This window comes from Tasmannia lanceolata, unplaced genomic scaffold (genome assembly GCF_043159265.1).
Source record: "Tasmannia lanceolata isolate RefF3 unplaced genomic scaffold, GAP_Taslan_0.1 ptg000015l, whole genome shotgun sequence".
In the NCBI taxonomy this organism is placed as follows: domain Eukaryota; kingdom Viridiplantae; phylum Streptophyta; class Magnoliopsida; order Canellales; family Winteraceae; genus Tasmannia; species Tasmannia lanceolata.
Genome location: NW_027518692.1, coordinates 1,652,177 through 1,670,485, shown reverse-complemented (window position 1 = coordinate 1,670,485; position 18,309 = coordinate 1,652,177). Strand labels below are relative to the sequence as shown.

The 18,309-nt window shown below is 41.5% G+C and overlaps 1 protein-coding gene and 1 pseudogene across 51 annotated transcripts in view; one reads left to right on the top strand and one right to left on the bottom strand.

Annotated features, from left to right (window-relative positions):
- Positions 1 to 865: 865 nt before the first annotated feature.
- On the bottom strand, positions 866 to 11,399 carry LOC143892512 (uncharacterized). Of its 50 annotated transcripts, none has more exons than XM_077397182.1 (13): positions 10,345 to 11,399; positions 9,734 to 10,122; positions 9,256 to 9,423; positions 7,453 to 7,514; positions 6,034 to 6,098; positions 5,698 to 5,745; positions 5,573 to 5,599; positions 3,365 to 3,419; positions 3,084 to 3,173; positions 2,608 to 2,853; positions 2,321 to 2,491; positions 1,956 to 1,998; positions 866 to 1,303 (listed from the first exon to the last, which is right to left on the bottom strand). In XM_077397182.1, the coding sequence occupies exons 5-10, from the start codon at positions 6,041 to 6,043 to the stop codon at positions 2,742 to 2,744; spliced, it is 342 nt and encodes a 113-aa protein (XP_077253297.1). In that variant the 5' UTR covers positions 6,044 to 6,098; positions 7,453 to 7,514; positions 9,256 to 9,423; positions 9,734 to 10,122; positions 10,345 to 11,399; the 3' UTR covers positions 866 to 1,303; positions 1,956 to 1,998; positions 2,321 to 2,491; positions 2,608 to 2,741. The 50 variants fall into 50 exon arrangements, 23 of the variants coding, with proteins under 23 accessions (XP_077253297.1, XP_077253298.1, XP_077253313.1 ...); XM_077397183.1 differs by having other exon boundaries at positions 10,459 to 11,399; XR_013255518.1 differs by adding an exon at positions 3,513 to 4,941 and having other exon boundaries at positions 891 to 1,303; positions 3,084 to 3,220; positions 5,986 to 6,098; positions 9,734 to 11,384.
- LOC143892515 (uncharacterized) overlaps positions 9,799 to 18,309 on the top strand; it is a 31,551-nt pseudogene continuing 23,040 nt past the window's right edge. The window contains exon 1 of the transcript XR_013255527.1: positions 9,799 to 10,841. The product of XR_013255527.1 is annotated as an uncharacterized LOC143892515 (transcript). The remainder of the gene's footprint in view (positions 10,842 to 18,309) is intronic.

Here is an 18,309-nt window from a genome sequence, read left to right as displayed (position 1 = left end):
AAACAAATGATGATGTAATTGTATGAGAAGAAGAAAAACAGAAAATCCTCATTATCGATTGTGCGGTGATAAAGAGAAATTGAAAAATCTACTGATAGTTTATGAAAGAAACATTAAGTATTTAGATGAACTATAATTACCACATTCGAATGCTTCTATATCAAGCATAATTAAGAGTAGGAGTTGAGCAGATTTATGTTGAAAGAAAGGATCCAATAGGTCATAAAACATTAGAAAAAGATGGAAAAGGACCCGAAGAAGAATCATGTAATATGAAGAACTTAATAGAGAAGCAACATAGGTATATAGAAATTTTCTTATTCAATGAAGAACTTAATAGAGGAGCAACAAAGGTATATAGAAATTTCCTTATTCAATTAAGTCCTCTGTTTAAATAACAGTTTAGGTTAAGAGATTGGTCACAAAATGAGGGAGAATATAAATTAGTAACTGGAATGGTTGTAGTGAAATTCCAGAGTCACCATGTAAAATAAAGTTGCTACGGCTCGACTTTGAGTCATCAAAAACTGAGGATAGATTCATTGTTTCAGCCTTCTAAAAGATATCACCATTGATTGCCAAATGGACAAACAACCGTAACCATATTAAAAGACATGGTATATAAGTAGCTGAAACTGCAAATTGTTTTCTAGTATTGCCTACCAATTTTCATCTTGACCACTGAAAACTCTCTTCACCCATTTCTTAGCGTTACATCTCCATGGCTGCTAAGAGTGACCGCAAAGGGTCAAACAAAAAGTACTATGCAGTATGCACGCATGAAACAAACATGCTTCACAATCTACCATATGGAGAATGGGGTGGAATATTATTAAAGAACCTAAAAATTACAATCAAGAATCAATTGCCAAAGCAAAGAACACACTCTATAGTTTTATGAAGATTAAAACTCGTGTTCGTCAAAAGCTTCGAAATAAAAATGCCATTACATAGCAAATCAACACTTTCATCTACAAATATAAATATGAAACAATTATCAAAACACCCATCCATTGTAATAAAAAGGAAAAATACCCATCCATTGTAAAAAAAAGAACCCCAGCAAGGTAGTATGATTGAGGAATGTTATGTACTCCAACAGTCCATCCTAACACTAATGAGATGCAACTTCTTGCGTAGAAGTGAGCGGGATCAAACCTCCAACATGTAGATTGTCAGACACACAACGGGATCAAACCTCCAACATGTAGATTGTCACACACACAGACACACAACGGGATCAAACCTCCAACATGTAGATTGTCACACACACAGCTCTTCTAAGTTGCTCAATTACGACGACCTGTGGATGACAAATGAAAGAATTACCATTTCATTCTTTTAGGTAATTTAATTCCTCAATTTTTGAAACAATGATATGTACCAATCTCAAATAGTTTACATATGCAGGTGTATCTAGTGAATAAAAGGAAGAAGAGAGATTACCCTGATAAATAAAGTAGCATAAGATGCTAACACTGTAAGCTATATACCATGCTTGAGAGGAATAAATAAAACAAAGAAGAGACAGTTGTTAGCTGTTAGCCCATTCAGGAGAGGACCCAGATAAATACAATTGCAGTAAAGGACATAAGGGGCTACACCCATGTCTAAAAGAGTGTTAGCAAAGCGGCCATAAGGGGTTATACATTGTTGGGAATACCAAAAAATCATGAAAACCTTAACATTAAAGACGACGCAATTTCGGCAGCTATATCTGCTGAAACAAATTAAATTTAGAGATTTATGGTTGTGGCATTCATTTGATGGCAAAATCATGCAGGGAAAGAAAAATGGGACCTAAATATCCAAATTTAAGAGAAAACCCCTGCAAACATGACTCAGATGCCACACTAGACCATTCACATCATAAGAAAGAAAATATTTGACCCATAGTGAAAAATTACAGATTCCCACACTAGACCATACACAACACCTTCTGGGAAAATACTCACTAATTTTGTTCCCCCTTTTGCTCTCTTCAACAAAAGAGTATACCTACAAAAAATTGAAACCCGTCTCAAATAATTAAAAAGAAAACCTATAAATAAAAGGAAATTCATGAAGTTACCACATGGCCAAATTTCATGTATGTAGAGATGATTTGATTCATTTGCTTAAAAATCAGTTCAATAGCAAGAATCACTTGAAACTTAAGTGAAAGAATGAGTCTTAATAGGAAATACATGCAACTATAGAATCCTCTCTCATTTGATACAGAATAGGCAGAGCACTTGAAAGTTGGGAAAGGCCTCACTAAGAAATCCATGCAACTATAACAAACAATCACTTATGCATAAAAAAAGAAAGCATTACCAACCATAGAATCCTCATTCCTTTGATGGTATCATCTCTCCAGTCCTTTCTCCATCTCCCCAATGAATTTAGAAGCACCAAGAAATACACTAAGATTGCATGCTATTCTTTTATTCCTTTTCCCAAATATTAATGTCAACTTGAAGTTTTTTGTGATCGCTGTGAACATTATACACTGCAAATTTGAGCAACCAGAAATGGCCATGATGAGTCATCTCTTCCAAAATCTGATGAAGTTTGACAAAAATACTGAACCATAAGTGATTGGATGCATGGAGTGATTTGACTTACCTGCAAATTACTCTACCAAAAGCAGAGCCGTAGCAGCAAAGCCAAGACCAGGCTATCATGGTATGAGTCTATGAAATATTACCATGGAAAGCATCTTAAGTTGCAGTAAAAGCTTGGGAGGTAGTGTCCTAGTCTTACCAACCCATGTAAAAATTTTGGAACCACAAAGCACCAGAAATACACAAACTTCTTATCTCGTATTGAGACACCCAAAAAACCATTTTGTCCATTTCTACCAATGGAGGTCTGTAGAAACAGGGAAAAAAGTTTCTTAGACATTGAATTACCATCTCTACCAATGAACTAAAAGGAATGAATTAACGGAGGATAGATGTTTTCAAAACGTCATTAGAGTTGAGAATTACCGATAAATGAAGAGCAAAAAAAATAAAAATAAAAATATTTTTGTGCGAAGGAGAAAGTGCCAAAGCCTGATATAAAAAATGAAATGAAAAGAAAATATATAGCTTTATTACCTGATGCAAAATCCATGGGCAAAAAAGAGAGCAAGAGGTTGTTGCTTACATCTTACACTCATGTCACTGTGATCCTTCCCCGATCTCATCCTGCATTGGAGGAAATTCCGAAGTAGGTATAGGGCTTCTATTCTTTCCTGATACAACCAAGTCAAATATGGGGATTTTAAATTACTTAAAAAGCACCCCAAATATCTTCTGTAGAGGAAATTTGAGTGAGATTTGGGGATGCTACAGAATTCCTTCATTCCACTCAATATTCGATCATTAGAAAAACCCACCGTTCCATCTTCGTCTGCAAGAGAGTGCCCACGAATCGAACTGCTCCATAGCTACCTACAGAAAAAACACCAACTAAAAACCCTAAAATAAAAAACTCATAGCAGTCCATCTACAGAAAAAACCCCCAAAAAAAACTAAAAATAATACCCTTTACCAATCAGTTCGTGACTCGTTACTATCGTCGGCCAAGCGACCTTGCGATCCACTTCCAGCCAGATTAGTCAGAGATCGATACTGGCCAGCGCCTCATTCTGATACTGGCCATGCTGTAAATCAGAGACAAAAGGAGAAAGAATCCGTTTCTCTCGCCCTATAAGTAGGCGAGAATGAGGAGCGTTGCGCAAGACCTTTACCAATCAGTTCGTGACTCGTTACTATCGTCGGCCAAGCGACCTTGCGATCCACTTCCAGCCAGATTAGTCAGAGATCGATACTGGCCAGCGCCTCTTTCTGATACTGGCCATGCTGTAAATCAGAGACAAAAGGAGAAAGAATCCGTTTCTCTCGCCCTATTAAGTAGGCGAGAATGAGGAGCGTTGCGCAAGACCTTTACCAATCAGTTCGTGACTCGTTACTATCGTCGGCCAAGCGACCTTGCGATCCACTTCCAGCCAGATTAGTCAGAGATCGATACTGGCCATGCTGTAAATCAGAGACAGAAGGAGAAAGAATTCGTTTCTCTCGCCCTATTAAGTAGGCGAGAATGAGGAGCGTTGCGCAAGACCTTTGAAGCGTTTCTCTCCCTATGTTGTAAATCCCCTAAATGCGATTCTAGAGACCTTTGTAATATACGGGATGGAGAGGATGGTGTTGGAATTTTAGGGCATATGAGAAAGAAGATCACATGAGCAGAGAGAGATGTCGTGGGAATTTAAGGACATAGGAGGTATTTTTCACTCAGATGTTTGGAATTTTAGGGCATAAGAGGTATTTATGTGTTTGGGGGCGATGTGTAATTCTCATATAATTTTCAAAAAAATCAAAAAATTCACTTCTTTTCCTCCAAGCTTACAGTAGTAGATAGTACTAGTAAGAAACCCCGTGCATCGGCAACAAAGAACTTGAAAGTTGTAATTAATAATTTAAAAATACAGCAGATTAATCAAGATGGTGAAACCATAAAAAAAAATCAGGGTGGTGAAACTGAGTCTCTCATCTATCATTGAAATGCAGCAGATTAAGCTTCATGGAGAAGACAGACTACTTCTTACTGTTTCCATATCCATTAACATCCGTGAACTTCTTCCTCCTCCAGTCTTCTTCGATGATTTATAGTGAAAGCCGTATCTGAACTCCTTCAAAATAAAGATCGAACGGAGTGATGATCATAAGCATGTTGCTGCCATTGATAGGAGCTGGACAGTGAAGGCCAATGGGTATCAAACAACCAGTTATGATAATCTGTCTACTATCAAAGATAGTGTCCCATTCTATCAAAGATAGTGTCCCATTCTCTCATTTTTAATTGAATCAGATTCCCTGCCTTCGGTCAGATTTCTGGTGGAAGTGTGTCTGGGTTTCACATCCTCGCATAGAGATCCTTACTCTACTCTAGCGATGGTGTCCATATAGCTATCTGTGGTAATATAAATTTTCTTTTAAGGAGCACATTCACACAATTAATTGGGTGAAAACAAAGACATACGACATCAGAATTCAAACCAAGAGAGCTTCTCATAATAGTAGTGATGCAAGGCAATTCTGTGATGTCAAAGGATAATTATGGATTGATAAACCAAAATAAAAAATTCACACGTACAACAAAAGACTAGAAAAAATGAGAAACTTGAAGTGTTAAAAAAAAAGACACCCCCCTCTTACAGGGAGATGAGCAGCAACTTAGACAATGTCGATTACAAAAATTTTTTTTAACAAATTTGGCAAAGAGGAACAAACTTCAGATGGAGAAAAGAAAAAACACCGACCACCAAAATAATTCCCAGAAGAGAAATAACTTTAGTAAGGGAAGACCTAAAACCCAACCCACATCACACATCAGAAATTTCTTGGAAAAAGTAAACTACAAACGGAAGAACCCCCTCGACAGGTAATTCGGCCAAAAATCAATGACCAGGATGTTCATATAAATGAATAAAATAATTAAAATTTGGAGTATTTTACAATAGAGGCCCTACCAATTTCTCTTGAACCAGCAAATTTCAGAGATAAGAAAATGGGAAAACAAAGAATCACCATTTGCAGCTCACCTCTCTGCGGCCAAAACTCTCCTTTGCCTGTAGGTATTGACGAACAATTTGAGACATTAGTTCCAAGCAACTCAGAAAGAGCAAAATTGTAGCCATCCTAAAAGTTAGGAATATCATCAGTATACTTTGTATGGCTGAAAAAGCTTTCCAGGTTCGAAAACATAGTTTCAGTCCTGTAGCATGAATATTATCAGGTTAAGATTGAACAAATCAGCTTCGTGACCAAATCCATTAGCTACCTAGATTATCTATTGTAGGTAAAACATCAACATATTAAAGATAAAACAACTAAAAAACTAAGAGAAATTCAAAATGACAAAAGAACTAAAAGAGAAGTACTGATACACTGTCACAAACCCTAGAAATGCTTAAACAAATAGATAAAACAAAGAGAAGTGGAACAAAAAGAAAACCTTAAATATATCGAGACGAAAGAAGAAAGGAGGGCAGTGGAACAAAACCTTTCACCATCTATATCCCATTCATTTCACTTTTCAGTAGCTTTAGCTCCCAATTCTGAACACATCTGAAAAGAAGTGAAAGCCCATCGAACACACCATTAAAACCTAAATCTATGGTAAACAACATATAAAATTAAAAAACATGAAAAATTCAACATTTCCAATAGTTAGACACACAAGCATTTAAACCTAAAATCCAAAACCCAAACAAAAACCCACTATGCAAAATGGAAGTAACCCACAAAACACTGAGGCTAGCTAGAACTCACAGAACACTCATCAATTGCATTACCTTTGGTTGGATTGTAGCCCGCACTAAAAAAAGGCAATAACCTACAATCCAAAACTACAATAGTTGGATTGTAGCTCACAGAGCACTCATCAATTGCATTATCTTGGTTGTTCTAGGAAGGCTAGCTAGAACTCAACTTATCCAAATGACTTTACACCTGCTTTATTGAGATGCCTGACCCAAATGTCAGAGGAACTTAGTATTTCAGAGAAAATAATTGACTGAAAGCCTAGGACGCTACACAGCCAGAAGCCAGCAGGATATCATAGTATTTCTTAGAGGTTTGCCCTCTACCATCTCGATGAAGAAAGATAGTTTGCCCAAACATATTCAGATTTTCACCCATTGGTTTTTCATTAAAATGACAGATTTGACCTGTTGCTTACGTCAATCTTCATCAACCCAAAATCACGACTATCATCCATTAGAACACAACAAACAGGTATATCAACAAACATGTATATTACATGAACTTTGTTCAGAAGCACATAAGTTGGTTTCTTCACGGATACAGATTACTCTGCCAAAATTTTTATCTTAGTCTTTCTGATGAGCTGGAAGCAGATAACTGATTTCTCTGCCAAAAAGATGGATACAATATTTGAGATGATCGAGATATAAGAAGAATGGTTTGCAAGATATAAAGAAGGATGACTCCAAATGTGCAAGACATTTGGAACGCTTATATAAGAAGAATGGTTTGTAAGATATAGAGAAGGATCACTCCCAAGTCCAGGACATTTGAAATGCTTCTCTACAAAGGAGAAGGAAAAAATGAACATGAATTATTTAAATTATTCACAAACATTGGTAGGCTAAATTGCCCTCATTTTCAAATTCAGCCTCCATTAGGAATAAGAAATTCTCCAATTGCTATAAGAATCTACCTCATTGAGGCAAGAATAGGAAATGCATGTAACAAAAATGACATCTGACCATGTCAGATTATTAATAAGATGCAAATTCAAGTCAAGTTTCAACTTTCAACAATATGAGTTCAATCCAAGAACATCATCAACTGAATACATCTAAATACATCACGACTAACAAAAAAAGGAGGTTTAATGTGTTGAAAGCATTGCAAGTTGACCTATCAAATTTAATGCAACCTTTATAAAAATTCTCACTATTTTTTTACTACTTGCTATGTCTTCAGGAGATCTGATTTCTGAGAAAGTCTGAGCAATCACTGCACATATTCATGAAAGAAAGAAAATGTCACATTTGACCATACACACAAAAAAATTAAAAAAAAATGAAACAAACTTCACATTTGATTCAAGCAATAGGAAATTAGTAAAAAAATGTCCCATTTCATAAGCAACAACCAGAAATGAAAGATGCACAACATAAGGTGAAAAGAATTGAGTTCTAAGTAGAGAGAAACAGTGTGGCCGAGATTTTAATTATGTGGGAAGAGGTGCTGCAAAGTAGTCTATAGAAAATGAAAAAACAAAATTCAATGTAAAAAAGAAACATGCAAAATCCAACTACTCGGTATGTACTAATAATATGTACCAGTAGCAGATTGATTAAAGTCGAATTTAGAGTTTGAACATGTTGAGAGAAGAAGCATGGGAGTTGTTTGAGTATTTAGCAAGAGGCGGGGGGGTTTAGCTTAAGAGAGCCTGCAAGTTAAATTTCTCTTTTAGACCAAAGATCCTTGATTGGAAGGCCTTTTCTCTATTAACATAACATTCCTTTATATGTCAGTAGACCTATTGCCAAAAAAAGCTTGGAAAAATGGGTTATGTGGGTGAAAAAAAATAGTATTATGATGACGAATCAACTGAGATCATGTTTGATAGCTAATACAAATAGTGAAAGAAACTGGATAATAGAGAATTCAAATCCCAGTCAACCAACTGAAAACAACTGTGAAATAAAAATCAACTTGAGTATCTTTTGGTCATTTGATGGAAGCATATCCGGCAGAAGATGGGAAAAAACCATAGGAAGAAGGTGATTACCTTCAACAGGTAATCCTTGCACACTTTTAAGCAGAATATTGGAATTTATTTTCGTAAATGATGAGAGAATTAAAGAGCAAAATTAGCACATTGAAATTACATTTTCAGGATACAATGCCACGTCATTCAAGACATTCAATGCGAACATATGTAAAAAAGTGATAAAAGCAAATGCAATTTTTTAAGTATAAGACATCTTAAAATGATTCAGTAGCAGACATCTCTCTTTCTCTCTCTCTCTCTCTTGAATGATTCAGTAGCAGACATCTTAAAATGTTCAAAACCTGTACACAACCTATTTTTATGATTAAAACTTTATATGAACTGACTCATAAGGATATAATCCGAATTGCATAAAAGCTCAAGATCTGAATAATTTGAACAGCCTAAAAATTGAAAAATATCATAAAATTTAGAAAACATTTTCCTAACAAAGAGATGGCCATACATGAAGTCTAAATTTCATAGTTAATTGTCAAATTAAAAGAAACTAAATCCATTTGGTAGGTTTTGTGTGAAGAATAGTTGCCCCAATTAACACTTCATTTAGCAATTTCTTCCATCTCCACCTATAGAGCCGTTTCCAAATCTACAATGACAATGACACATTGATTTGTGGTCATAGAAAAGCTATATAAAGCAAAGTTCAGACTAACACATCTCCTAACTTCTTTGTATACTGAATTTTCTTAATTTTCAAGATCACTTGACTCAGAAAACACCCATATATTAACATTAATGAAGTGATTATTTGAAGATTATGAATAACAACTGTAATATGGGAAGTGGCAACTACAATGAAAGAAGTGTCCAATTTAAATTTGTATTCACATAAAAGAATGGATGTAGAAGGGAAAATGGGTTCCTTGAAATATATTCAATCGTGCAAAAGTGAAGAAGAAAAAATAGCCGCTTTGATAAAAAAAAATATAAACAGAAAGAAGCAAACAAAAGGCTTACATCTTAAGTACAAACTATATATATTTGCGTAATATCTTGCTGTTGGTGGCAGACCATCAAAAGTGATCTTGCCTGGACGGCTTTGGGGAGATGCTTCGGGGAAGTCTCGACCAATGACGAATACGACTCAACATCGGTAATATCTCATTCAAGCATTCCATCAAACACCTGGTGTGCATCAATAAAATCATACTCAGATATAAAAAAAGAAAAGAAAAGGAAATAGGTGAAAGCAATCGATGAAACCTCGAAGTAACACTAATGTATTTGTACAACACAAATACCAAAATCCAAGCAATAAAAGATCGATTCAAATCATCATAAAAGATTAAGCATTAAAACCTAAGGGGGTAAATCCAAAAAAAGGAATAATGTGAAGCATGATTTGGAAAGCCATTAAAAAATGTACAGAACAATGAAGAACCGAAAACCAGTTAATAAAATGTCAAACATAAAAACTTAAACAATGAGTAGTTACCAAATATTCATCAACGTCATACAATTTCTGTTAGGATAAAAAACTCTTATAACCTTCTGATAAAGTTTCTTTAGTTCTCCTGCAAATTATCTAAGTAAAACACCAACAGGAAAAAATCATATAAGAGAAAGGAGAAAAACCCAAATCAGATGCTTTAGAAATATAGAAGAAATCAGAGGATTTTCTCTGTTTCATCTTAAAATAACATCCATATCTAGTGCAGAATAGCTCTATGAGCTTAGGAATAAAGAACCCCCTTTTGAGATTAGGAAGAGTTGCTGCTGAAATTGCAGGCCGACTGTCCTTTTATACCACCCAGCTTCTTGTTGAAATTGTACAATTTCCGGCCCTCATTTCGTGAAGAACAGAGTATATATGTGAGGAATTTGCTGCAGAAAGGGGAAAAAATCAAAATCAACACATGAAAAATTAGAAAAACCTTTCATTAATGGCATAAGATGAGCCAAGTATTTGTCTCCTAGATCAATAGGCGCCTGAATTATTAAGAAAAAAAACCATTGGAAGTGATGTGAAAAGAACTCTAGGTTCGTTTGCTAGGGTTTGCTATGATAAACAGAGGAGATATATGTATTAGAGAGAGAGGAGCGGACACGTATTAGAAGGAGAGAGAGTAACAGGGAGGCATAAAAATATCTTCGGACGATCTAGAGAGAGGAGAGGACACATATTAGAAGGAGAGAGTAACATGAAACTTGATTTAAAACCTTATGGATATGAATACTCGAAGGGCAGGACGGTAAAAGCAGATGAGAGAGAACGAAGGAGAAAATTCGAGAGATAAAAAAAAAGGGCACTGATAAATAATTTTGGGAGTCGATTTATCACTCCCCAAAAAAATTCCCTTTTTCCATCTTCCTATATCGACTATTGTTGTAGATTCCAATATTGTAGTAGATAGATATCAGAGCGTTGATTTTCATCTCCTCTACAGCTAACAGGAGGCGCTAACAGGAGGCAGTAAAAACCCTAGGTTTTCTCTGCGAACAAAATGGGGGATTTCAATGATCCTTTCATGCGTAACAGGGACGCAGCTGTTCAGGCGCGTACAAAAGCCCAAAATCGATCAAACGTTCTTCAATTGAAGTTGGTAATATCTCTATTCCTTCGTCAGAATCCGATCTCTCTTTTTTTTTTTCATTCTCGATCTCTTTCGATCTAGTTTTATCTTATTTCTGCCTGTTTGGAATGATTGAGGATCGATTAAGTTGTTATTTGATTCTATTAGTTCTGATTTTCTGTTTCACATATTATATCTCGATCCTTTTTTAGCCTTTTCATCTCTTTTTTTCCTGTTCGTTCGAAATGATGATGATAGATTAGGTATTTTCAATCGTTTTAGATCTGGCCTTGTTCTTCTTCATTGCTGATTTATCTGCAGTGGTTTTGTAATTCTAGATTTTCTTTTTTTCTCCTTTCGTGTTGTATGACGCAGATAAGAGTAGATCAGGTATTTAGATTATGTTTCTTATCCACGGAGGTTCTACACCAGCAATTTGATTAATCCGAGTCTGAGTAGTTTCATTTGTAGACGAAAACAGACGTGTTATTTAGTTCTATTTTTTTTTCTTCATCTCCTTTTATGTTTGTAATTTTGGCAGCATGACTTGATCTGTTCCATTGTTCATTGTTCTTATTTTCTTTGATCTGTAGATTTTTTTCCCACAATAAAGTGGATGAGATGGTCATTATATCTGCTTTTCTTTCTTTCTTTTTTCCCTTTGATGGGGTGTGAAAACACCAGCCTCTCACAGGCCGTCACCTGTCCCAGAGTAGGTGAGCTGCAGCATCTCACAGGCCGCCACCTCTCCCAGAGTAGGTGAGCTGCAGCCTCTCACAGGCCGCCACCTGTCTCAGAGTAGGTGAGCTGCAGCCTCTCACAGGCCGGCACCTGTCCTGGACACCTGTCCAGGACACCTCACCAGATTTTCCCTATAAATAGAGGATCAAAGCTCAGACCAATGGGTAATGAAAAATCCCTTCTCTCCCTAAAAACTCTTAGACATCTCCCCTTCACTCCTGCTCATACTGACTTGAGTGTCGAAGGGCCTGTCCGGAGTAAAACCCGGTCTGGTCTTCTGACCTCGCTTGCCTTGTGCAGGACTCAGCCCTCATAGCAGGACTCGTTCTCGACCACCTCTCTCCTCGTTCACTCCGGTCCCTCAGGACTCAGCTCCCCTAGTCATCCAGCTCAGCTCTCACGCCACTGCTGTACCTGTTATCGATTTTAGGTCTAACAGATTGGCGCCATCCGTGGGACCCCAGAACTAAAAGCTGTCCTTACGCATCCCACTCACAAAAATGGCAGGACGCAAGAGTACGCGGATGCCTACTGCGCGGGCGCGGACTACCCAAACCGCGCTACCCCGCAGGACCCGGAGCGAGCGAATTGCATCACTAGTAGTAGCAGGTTCAAGCTCTATTTCAGCAGATGACAGCCCTCGTTAGGCAGTACCAGCAACTACTTCAAGTGCCCCCTCAACCTCCCCCAGAGGCTCCGCGATCTGTCCAAGGAAGGCCAGACGTCCACAGGGGAGAGTCATCACACCATGGTGAGGGCCGAACTCATCATTCCACCAGACAAGTCCCTCACCCCACGACGAGGCATGCCCAAACAGAGCCTCATCACCGTGAAAGGTCGCGTTCCCCCTCCGCACAGAGGCGCCGAGCTCATCAAGATCGTGCGCCACCAGCGAAACGCCGACCTCGTCGTATGAGTCGGGAGAGCCAATCCGGCTCCGCGGCGAGCCAGTCTGTGGAAAGGATCAGGTCCTTGGACCACAGGACGGATCCGCTGCTACAGAGAATGCAGGAGATGGATCATCGGATAGAGGAACTGGCGAAGGACCAGAGCCGGCCCATCTCCAGGGCGTTCTCAAGCAGGACGCCGTTCACTGATGATGTTCTGGGTGCCCCAGCACCCAGTGGGTTTAAAATGCCCGCCGTCCCTCAGTATGACGGCACTACAGACCCCGTGGACCACTTGGAGACGTTCAGAACAATTATGCTCCTCCACGGAGCTTCCGATGGCTTTCTTTGCAGAGCGTTTCCAACGACGCTAACTGGCGCGGCAAGAGACTGGTATTCCAGGATCAAACCGAACTCCATCAACAATTTTGATGATTTTGGAGAGGATCTTGTCCGCCACTTCATGAGCAGCCGCAGGCCAAGGAAAACAACAGCTTCCCTGATGGCCTTGCGATAGGACGACAACGAGCCTCTGAAGGTGTTCGTCCGCCGATTCAACAGGGAGGCACTTCAAGTGCCAAATCTAGATCCCTCAGCAGCAATGAATGCGCTCCTCGCAGGCGCCAGGTCTAATGATTTCCGTCGAGCGGTGGCTCGACAAAATCCGCACTCACTAGCGGATCTTATGGCCGGGGCAGAAGAGTACATAACGGTGGAAGAAACACTGGCAGCTCTTAACTCAAATCGGAGGATAACCTCTGAAGAGAAGAATCTCCCTAAGCAGCGCAGGGAGGATAAACCTCCCAGGAGAGAGAAGTCTCCGCCTCCTCAGAGAAGAGAAGAAAACTTCACGCCTCTCAACACCTCCAGAAAGCACATACTGGCGGCGATCAGCGAAGAAGAGTTCGTGAAGTGGCCTGCTAGAATGATCTCCAAGGGAAACAGGAGAGATCCTTCAAAGTACTGTCGGTTCTACAAGGACCACGGCCACGACACAGATGATTGTTGGCAACTCAAGCAGGAAATTGAGCAACTCATCAGCCGGGGCTATTTGAAAAAGTATATCCGAACTGACAGCCGCAACCAAGAGCGCAGAGGAAAGAGCCCCCAGGGCCGCAGCCCTCGAAGATCACAGCAGCCCCCTGCTCGGGACAAAACCCCTCAGCTGGCCAATGCGCAGCCCGAGGCACCCCAATCTCAGCCAAGGGGGGTCATCGGTACAATTATGGGTGGGCCTGCGGCTGGGGGCACCTCCTCTACCGCTCGCAAAGCATATGCACGGCGAGTTAACGCCGTGCACACAACCAGCAAAAAGACGAGAACGGAGAATGAGATCTCCTTCTCAGATGCAGATCTGGATAATCTTATCCTGCCCCACGACGATGCACTGGTTTTAACCATGCTCGTTGCCAACTGGGAGGTGAAGAAAATCCTCGTAGACAATGGGAGTTCGGCGGAAATTCTATACTACCACGCCTTTGAGAAAATGATGATAGGCGACGACCGTCTGAAGCCGGCGAACTCAGATTTATTTGGCTTTTCCGGAGAGGTCGTGAGAGTGGTGGGGCAGATCGAGCTCCCTGTTCTTGTCGGAGATCCACCTTGTCAAGCTTTCGCCATGGTCAACTTTCTGGTAGTAAGGGCCACTTCGGTCTATAATGCTATCTTGGGACGGCCTGGCCAGAACCTCATCCGTGCAGTAGCCTCGGCCTACCACCAAAAAATGAAGTTCATAACCCCCAATGGTGTGGGGGAAGTTCGAGGAGATCAGCGTCAATCCAGAGAGTGCTACGCAATGGCACTCAAAGGCAAAAATGCAGTGGAATCACTGCCAATTGAACTGCTCGATGTAAGGGACGAGCTCAGAGGGACTCAACCTGCTGAAGACCTCCTCTCCATCCCACTGTGCCCAGAGGACAGTGAGAAAGTCGCTCTGATCGGTTCCTCCCTCAGCAGCAGCATTCAGCACCAGCTCACCAATTTTCTCCAGGACAATGCAGATGTCTTTGCATGGGTTCCTGCCGATATGCCCGGCATTGATCCAGAGATCAGCACACACAGGCTCGGTGTTGATTCAACCTGTAAACCGGTGAAGCAGAAGAGACGACATTTCGCCTTCGAAAGGCGGCAGGCAATAAAAGAAGAAGTGGAGAGGCTTCTGAAGGCTGACTTCATTCGCGAGATTCAATACCCGGACTGGTTGGCAAACGTAGTCCTAGTTAAGAAGACTAATGGGAAATGGAGGACCTGCGTCGACTTCACCGATCTGAATAAGGCTTGTCCTAAGGACAGCTATCCACTCCCGAAGATCGACCAACTCATTGACGCCACAGCGGGTTATGAACTGTTGAGCTTCATGGACGCCTTCTCCGGATATAATCAGATCAGGATGTACGAGTCGGATATACCAAAGACCTCCTTCGTCACAGATCAAGGGACTTACTGCTACCGAGTTATGCCCTTCGGCCTCAAAAATGCCGGAGCTACTTATCAAAGGCTTGTGAACAGACTTTTTCCGAACCAGATCGGCCGTAACATGGAAGTCTATGTAGACGATATGCTGGTCAAAAGTCGGAGTGCGCAGGATCATGCGTCTGATCTCAGAGAAACATTCCAGGTCCTGAAGAAGCACAACATGAAACTTAACCCCACCAAATGCACCTTTGGTGTCAGCTCGGGGAAGTTCTTAGGATTCATGGTGAGCCAGCGAGGGATAGAAGCAAACCCAGAAAAGATCAGAGCCGTGATGGAGCTTACTGCTCCAAAAACCATCAGGGAAGTCCAGCGGCTCACGGGAATGATAGCGGCGTTGGGTCGCTTTATCTCCAAATCAGCGGAAAGGTGCCTGCCCTTTTTCAGCGCGGTCAAGGGACTCAAGACTGCGCCCTGGACGGAAGAATGCCAGATCGCATTCGAAGAGCTGAAAAGGTATTTGTCCTCTCCGCCATTATTAACAAAGCCGGAGCCGGGCGAGGAGCTATTTTTGTATCTCTCCATCAGCTCCACGGCTCTGGCACCTGTCCTCGTCCGTGAAGAGCACCGCCACCAAAAACCTATTTACTATGTCAGCAAGGTTCTTCACGACGCAGAAACAAGGTACCAGCGGGTCGAGAAATTGGCTTACGCGCTGGTAATGGCCGCCAGGAAGTTAAGGTCGTACTTCCAAGCTCACACTGTAAAGGTCTTGACTGATCAGCCACTTCGACAAGTTCTCCATCGACCAGATATCTCCGGGCGACTTGTGAAATGGGCTGTAGAGCTAAGCGAGTTCGATATTCAGTACGCACCCAGGCCAGCTATCAAGGCCCAAGTACTGGCAGATTTTGTAGCCGAGTGCCCTATCCCCCAGCAGGTCGCCGACCCTGAAGCATTGCAGCTCCCAGTTGTAGAGAAAGTAGTCCCTGAAGAGCGTATGACAAAGGAAATTCGGACGGAAATCAGGCCACCCTCAGCCGGACAGGACTCCATAACCAGCACACCGACTTGGGAAGTATATGTCGACGGATCTTCAAATAAAAACGGCTGTGGAGCTGGCCTCATCCTCACTGGGCCTGATGAGTTCACTGCGGATTACGCCCTGAGATTCGGGTTCCGTGCATCAAACAATGAGGCCGAATATGAAGCCCTCCTTGCCGGAATGAGCCTAGCGATTCAGACCGGCGCCCAAAAATTGAAAGCATACTGCGACTCGCAGCTGGTAGCAAACCAGATCCAAGGGGTCTACGAAGCCCGAGACGAGCGTATGATTAAATACCTCGCCAAGGTTCGCCAACTTTCCAGCCGGTTTGCAAGTTTCGAGGTCATCAGAGTACCAAGAACAGAAAATGCCAAAGCTGACGTGCTGTCAAAACTGGCTGCCTCTGGATATACCACTCTCGGAAGCATACACATGGAGTTTCTACAAAGGTCCAGCATCGACAGTAAAGCCATGGAAGTCATGCAGGTGGAAGATGAGCCGTGCTGGATGGATGAGATCGTGGGTTATCTGCGCGATGCTAGACTCCCGGAGGATAAGAAGGAAGCTCGTAAGGTGATACAGAGAGCTGCCCGATTCTCCCTCAGTGATGACAATCTATACAAAAGGTCATATACTCTCCCATATCTGAAGTGTCTGAGGCCGAGCGACGCCACGTATGCACTACAAGAGACTCATGAAGGAATTTGCGGAGAACATCTGGGGGGCAAAGCTCTGGCGATAAAGGTGCTGCTCAGAGGACTGTATTGGCCTACTATCAGGCAGGATGCCCTGGATCTGGTTAAAAGGTGTGAGAGGTGTCAGAAGTTCTCTCCTACCATCCACCAGCCCGCCGTAGCAATGGCTCCAATTATTAGTCCGCTCCCCTTCGCAGTATGGGGGATGGACATCCTGGGCCCTTTCCCACCGGCCTCTGGAAAGCGCATGTTCGTGGTAGTGGCGATCGACTATTTCACTAAGTGGGTGGAGGCAGAACCTCTGGCCCAGATCACTGAGCAGAATGTGCAGAACTTCTTCTGGAAGGCAGTAGTCTGTAGATTTGGGATTCCCCGTGTCTTGATCACAGACAACGGCAAACAGTTCGATTGCCGGAACTTTCGAAAGTTCTGCTCGGACCTAAAGATTGAACAGAGATTCACTTCGGTTGCTCACCCCCAGATCAATGGGCAAACGGAAGTAACAAATAGAATCCTGCTTCAGGGGATAAAGAAGAGGCTAGATGAAAAAGCTGGCCGATGGGCAGATGAGCTCTATCACGTTCTGTGGGCTTACCGCACTACTCCTCGCACGATGACTGGTGAATCGCCGTTCAACCTCTCCTTTGGTACTGAGGCTGTGATACCAGTCGATATAGGCGCTCCGTCTCCCAGAATCACCAGCTTCAACGAGCAGCTTAACGGCGACGGGCTCCGTGCCGATCTCGACCTACTAGAAGAAATCCGGGAAGAATCTCGAATCCGGGTCGCCGCTTATAAGCAGAGGGTATCAAATTATCACAACTCCAAGATTCGCCCCAGAGAATTCAGGACAGGAGATTTGGTCCTGAGAAAGGCAGCCGTCTCCCAACCGACGAAAGTCGGGAAACTCTCCCCGACTTGGGAAGGGCCATATCGAGTGAAAGAAGTTATCCGGCCAGGAAGCTACAAGCTGGAGACACTGGAGGAGCACTTATTACCTCACGCATGGAACTCCAAAAATCTCAGGAGATATTATCAATAGACAAAATGTCCGGCGTAAAAAGATGACTTTGTAAATTTGTAAATTTGTTGTTATAAATAAATAATCTTTTTTGCAGACTTTGTTTCACTCTTACTCTCTGGAAACCCAGTTCATAAAACTCGGGTACTCATCGGAAACCCAGTTCACAAAACTCGGGTACTCATCGGAAACCCAGTTCACAAAACTTGGGTACTCATTGGAAACCCAGTTCACAAAACTTGGGTACTCATTGGAAACCCAGTTCACAAAACTCGGGTACTCATTGGAAACCCAGTTCTTAAACTTGGGTACTCATTAGAAACCCAGTTCACAAAACTTGGGTACTCACTGGAAACCCAGTTCACAAAACTTGGGTACTCACTGGAAACCCAGTTCTTAAACTTGGGTACTTGTTGGAAACCCAGTTCCTAAACTTGGGTACTTGCTGGAAGACCGGCTCGTCACAATTCGACTATCAACAGCCTCAATCCCAGGTTATCAAAATTAAAAAGACAAGTCGAGCAAATCACTCAGTTGAGAAATATCAGAGACAGAAGGACAAATATGATTTCATTGATCAGAATATGTGGGGCCTCGAGGGCCATTACAAAATTCATTTTAAAGAGGCTGCTAAGAGCTGTAGGGTCTCAAGGACCATTACAAAATGAGGTCAAAATAAACAAAAAAAATACTAAGC

What these genes read in the sequence shown, in the direction of transcription:
- LOC143892512 (XM_077397182.1), bottom strand. An exon ending in AGAGTTTTGGCCGCAGAGAG is followed by an intron (nt 3,420 to 5,572) that starts GTGAGCTGCAAA and finishes TTTTTTCTGTAG; the next exon opens with GTAGCTATGGAGCAGTTCGA. An exon ending in GCCCATGGATTTTGCATCAG is followed by an intron (nt 2,854 to 3,083) that starts GTAATAAAGCTA and finishes CTGTTTCTACAG; the next exon opens with ACCTCCATTGGTAGAAATGG.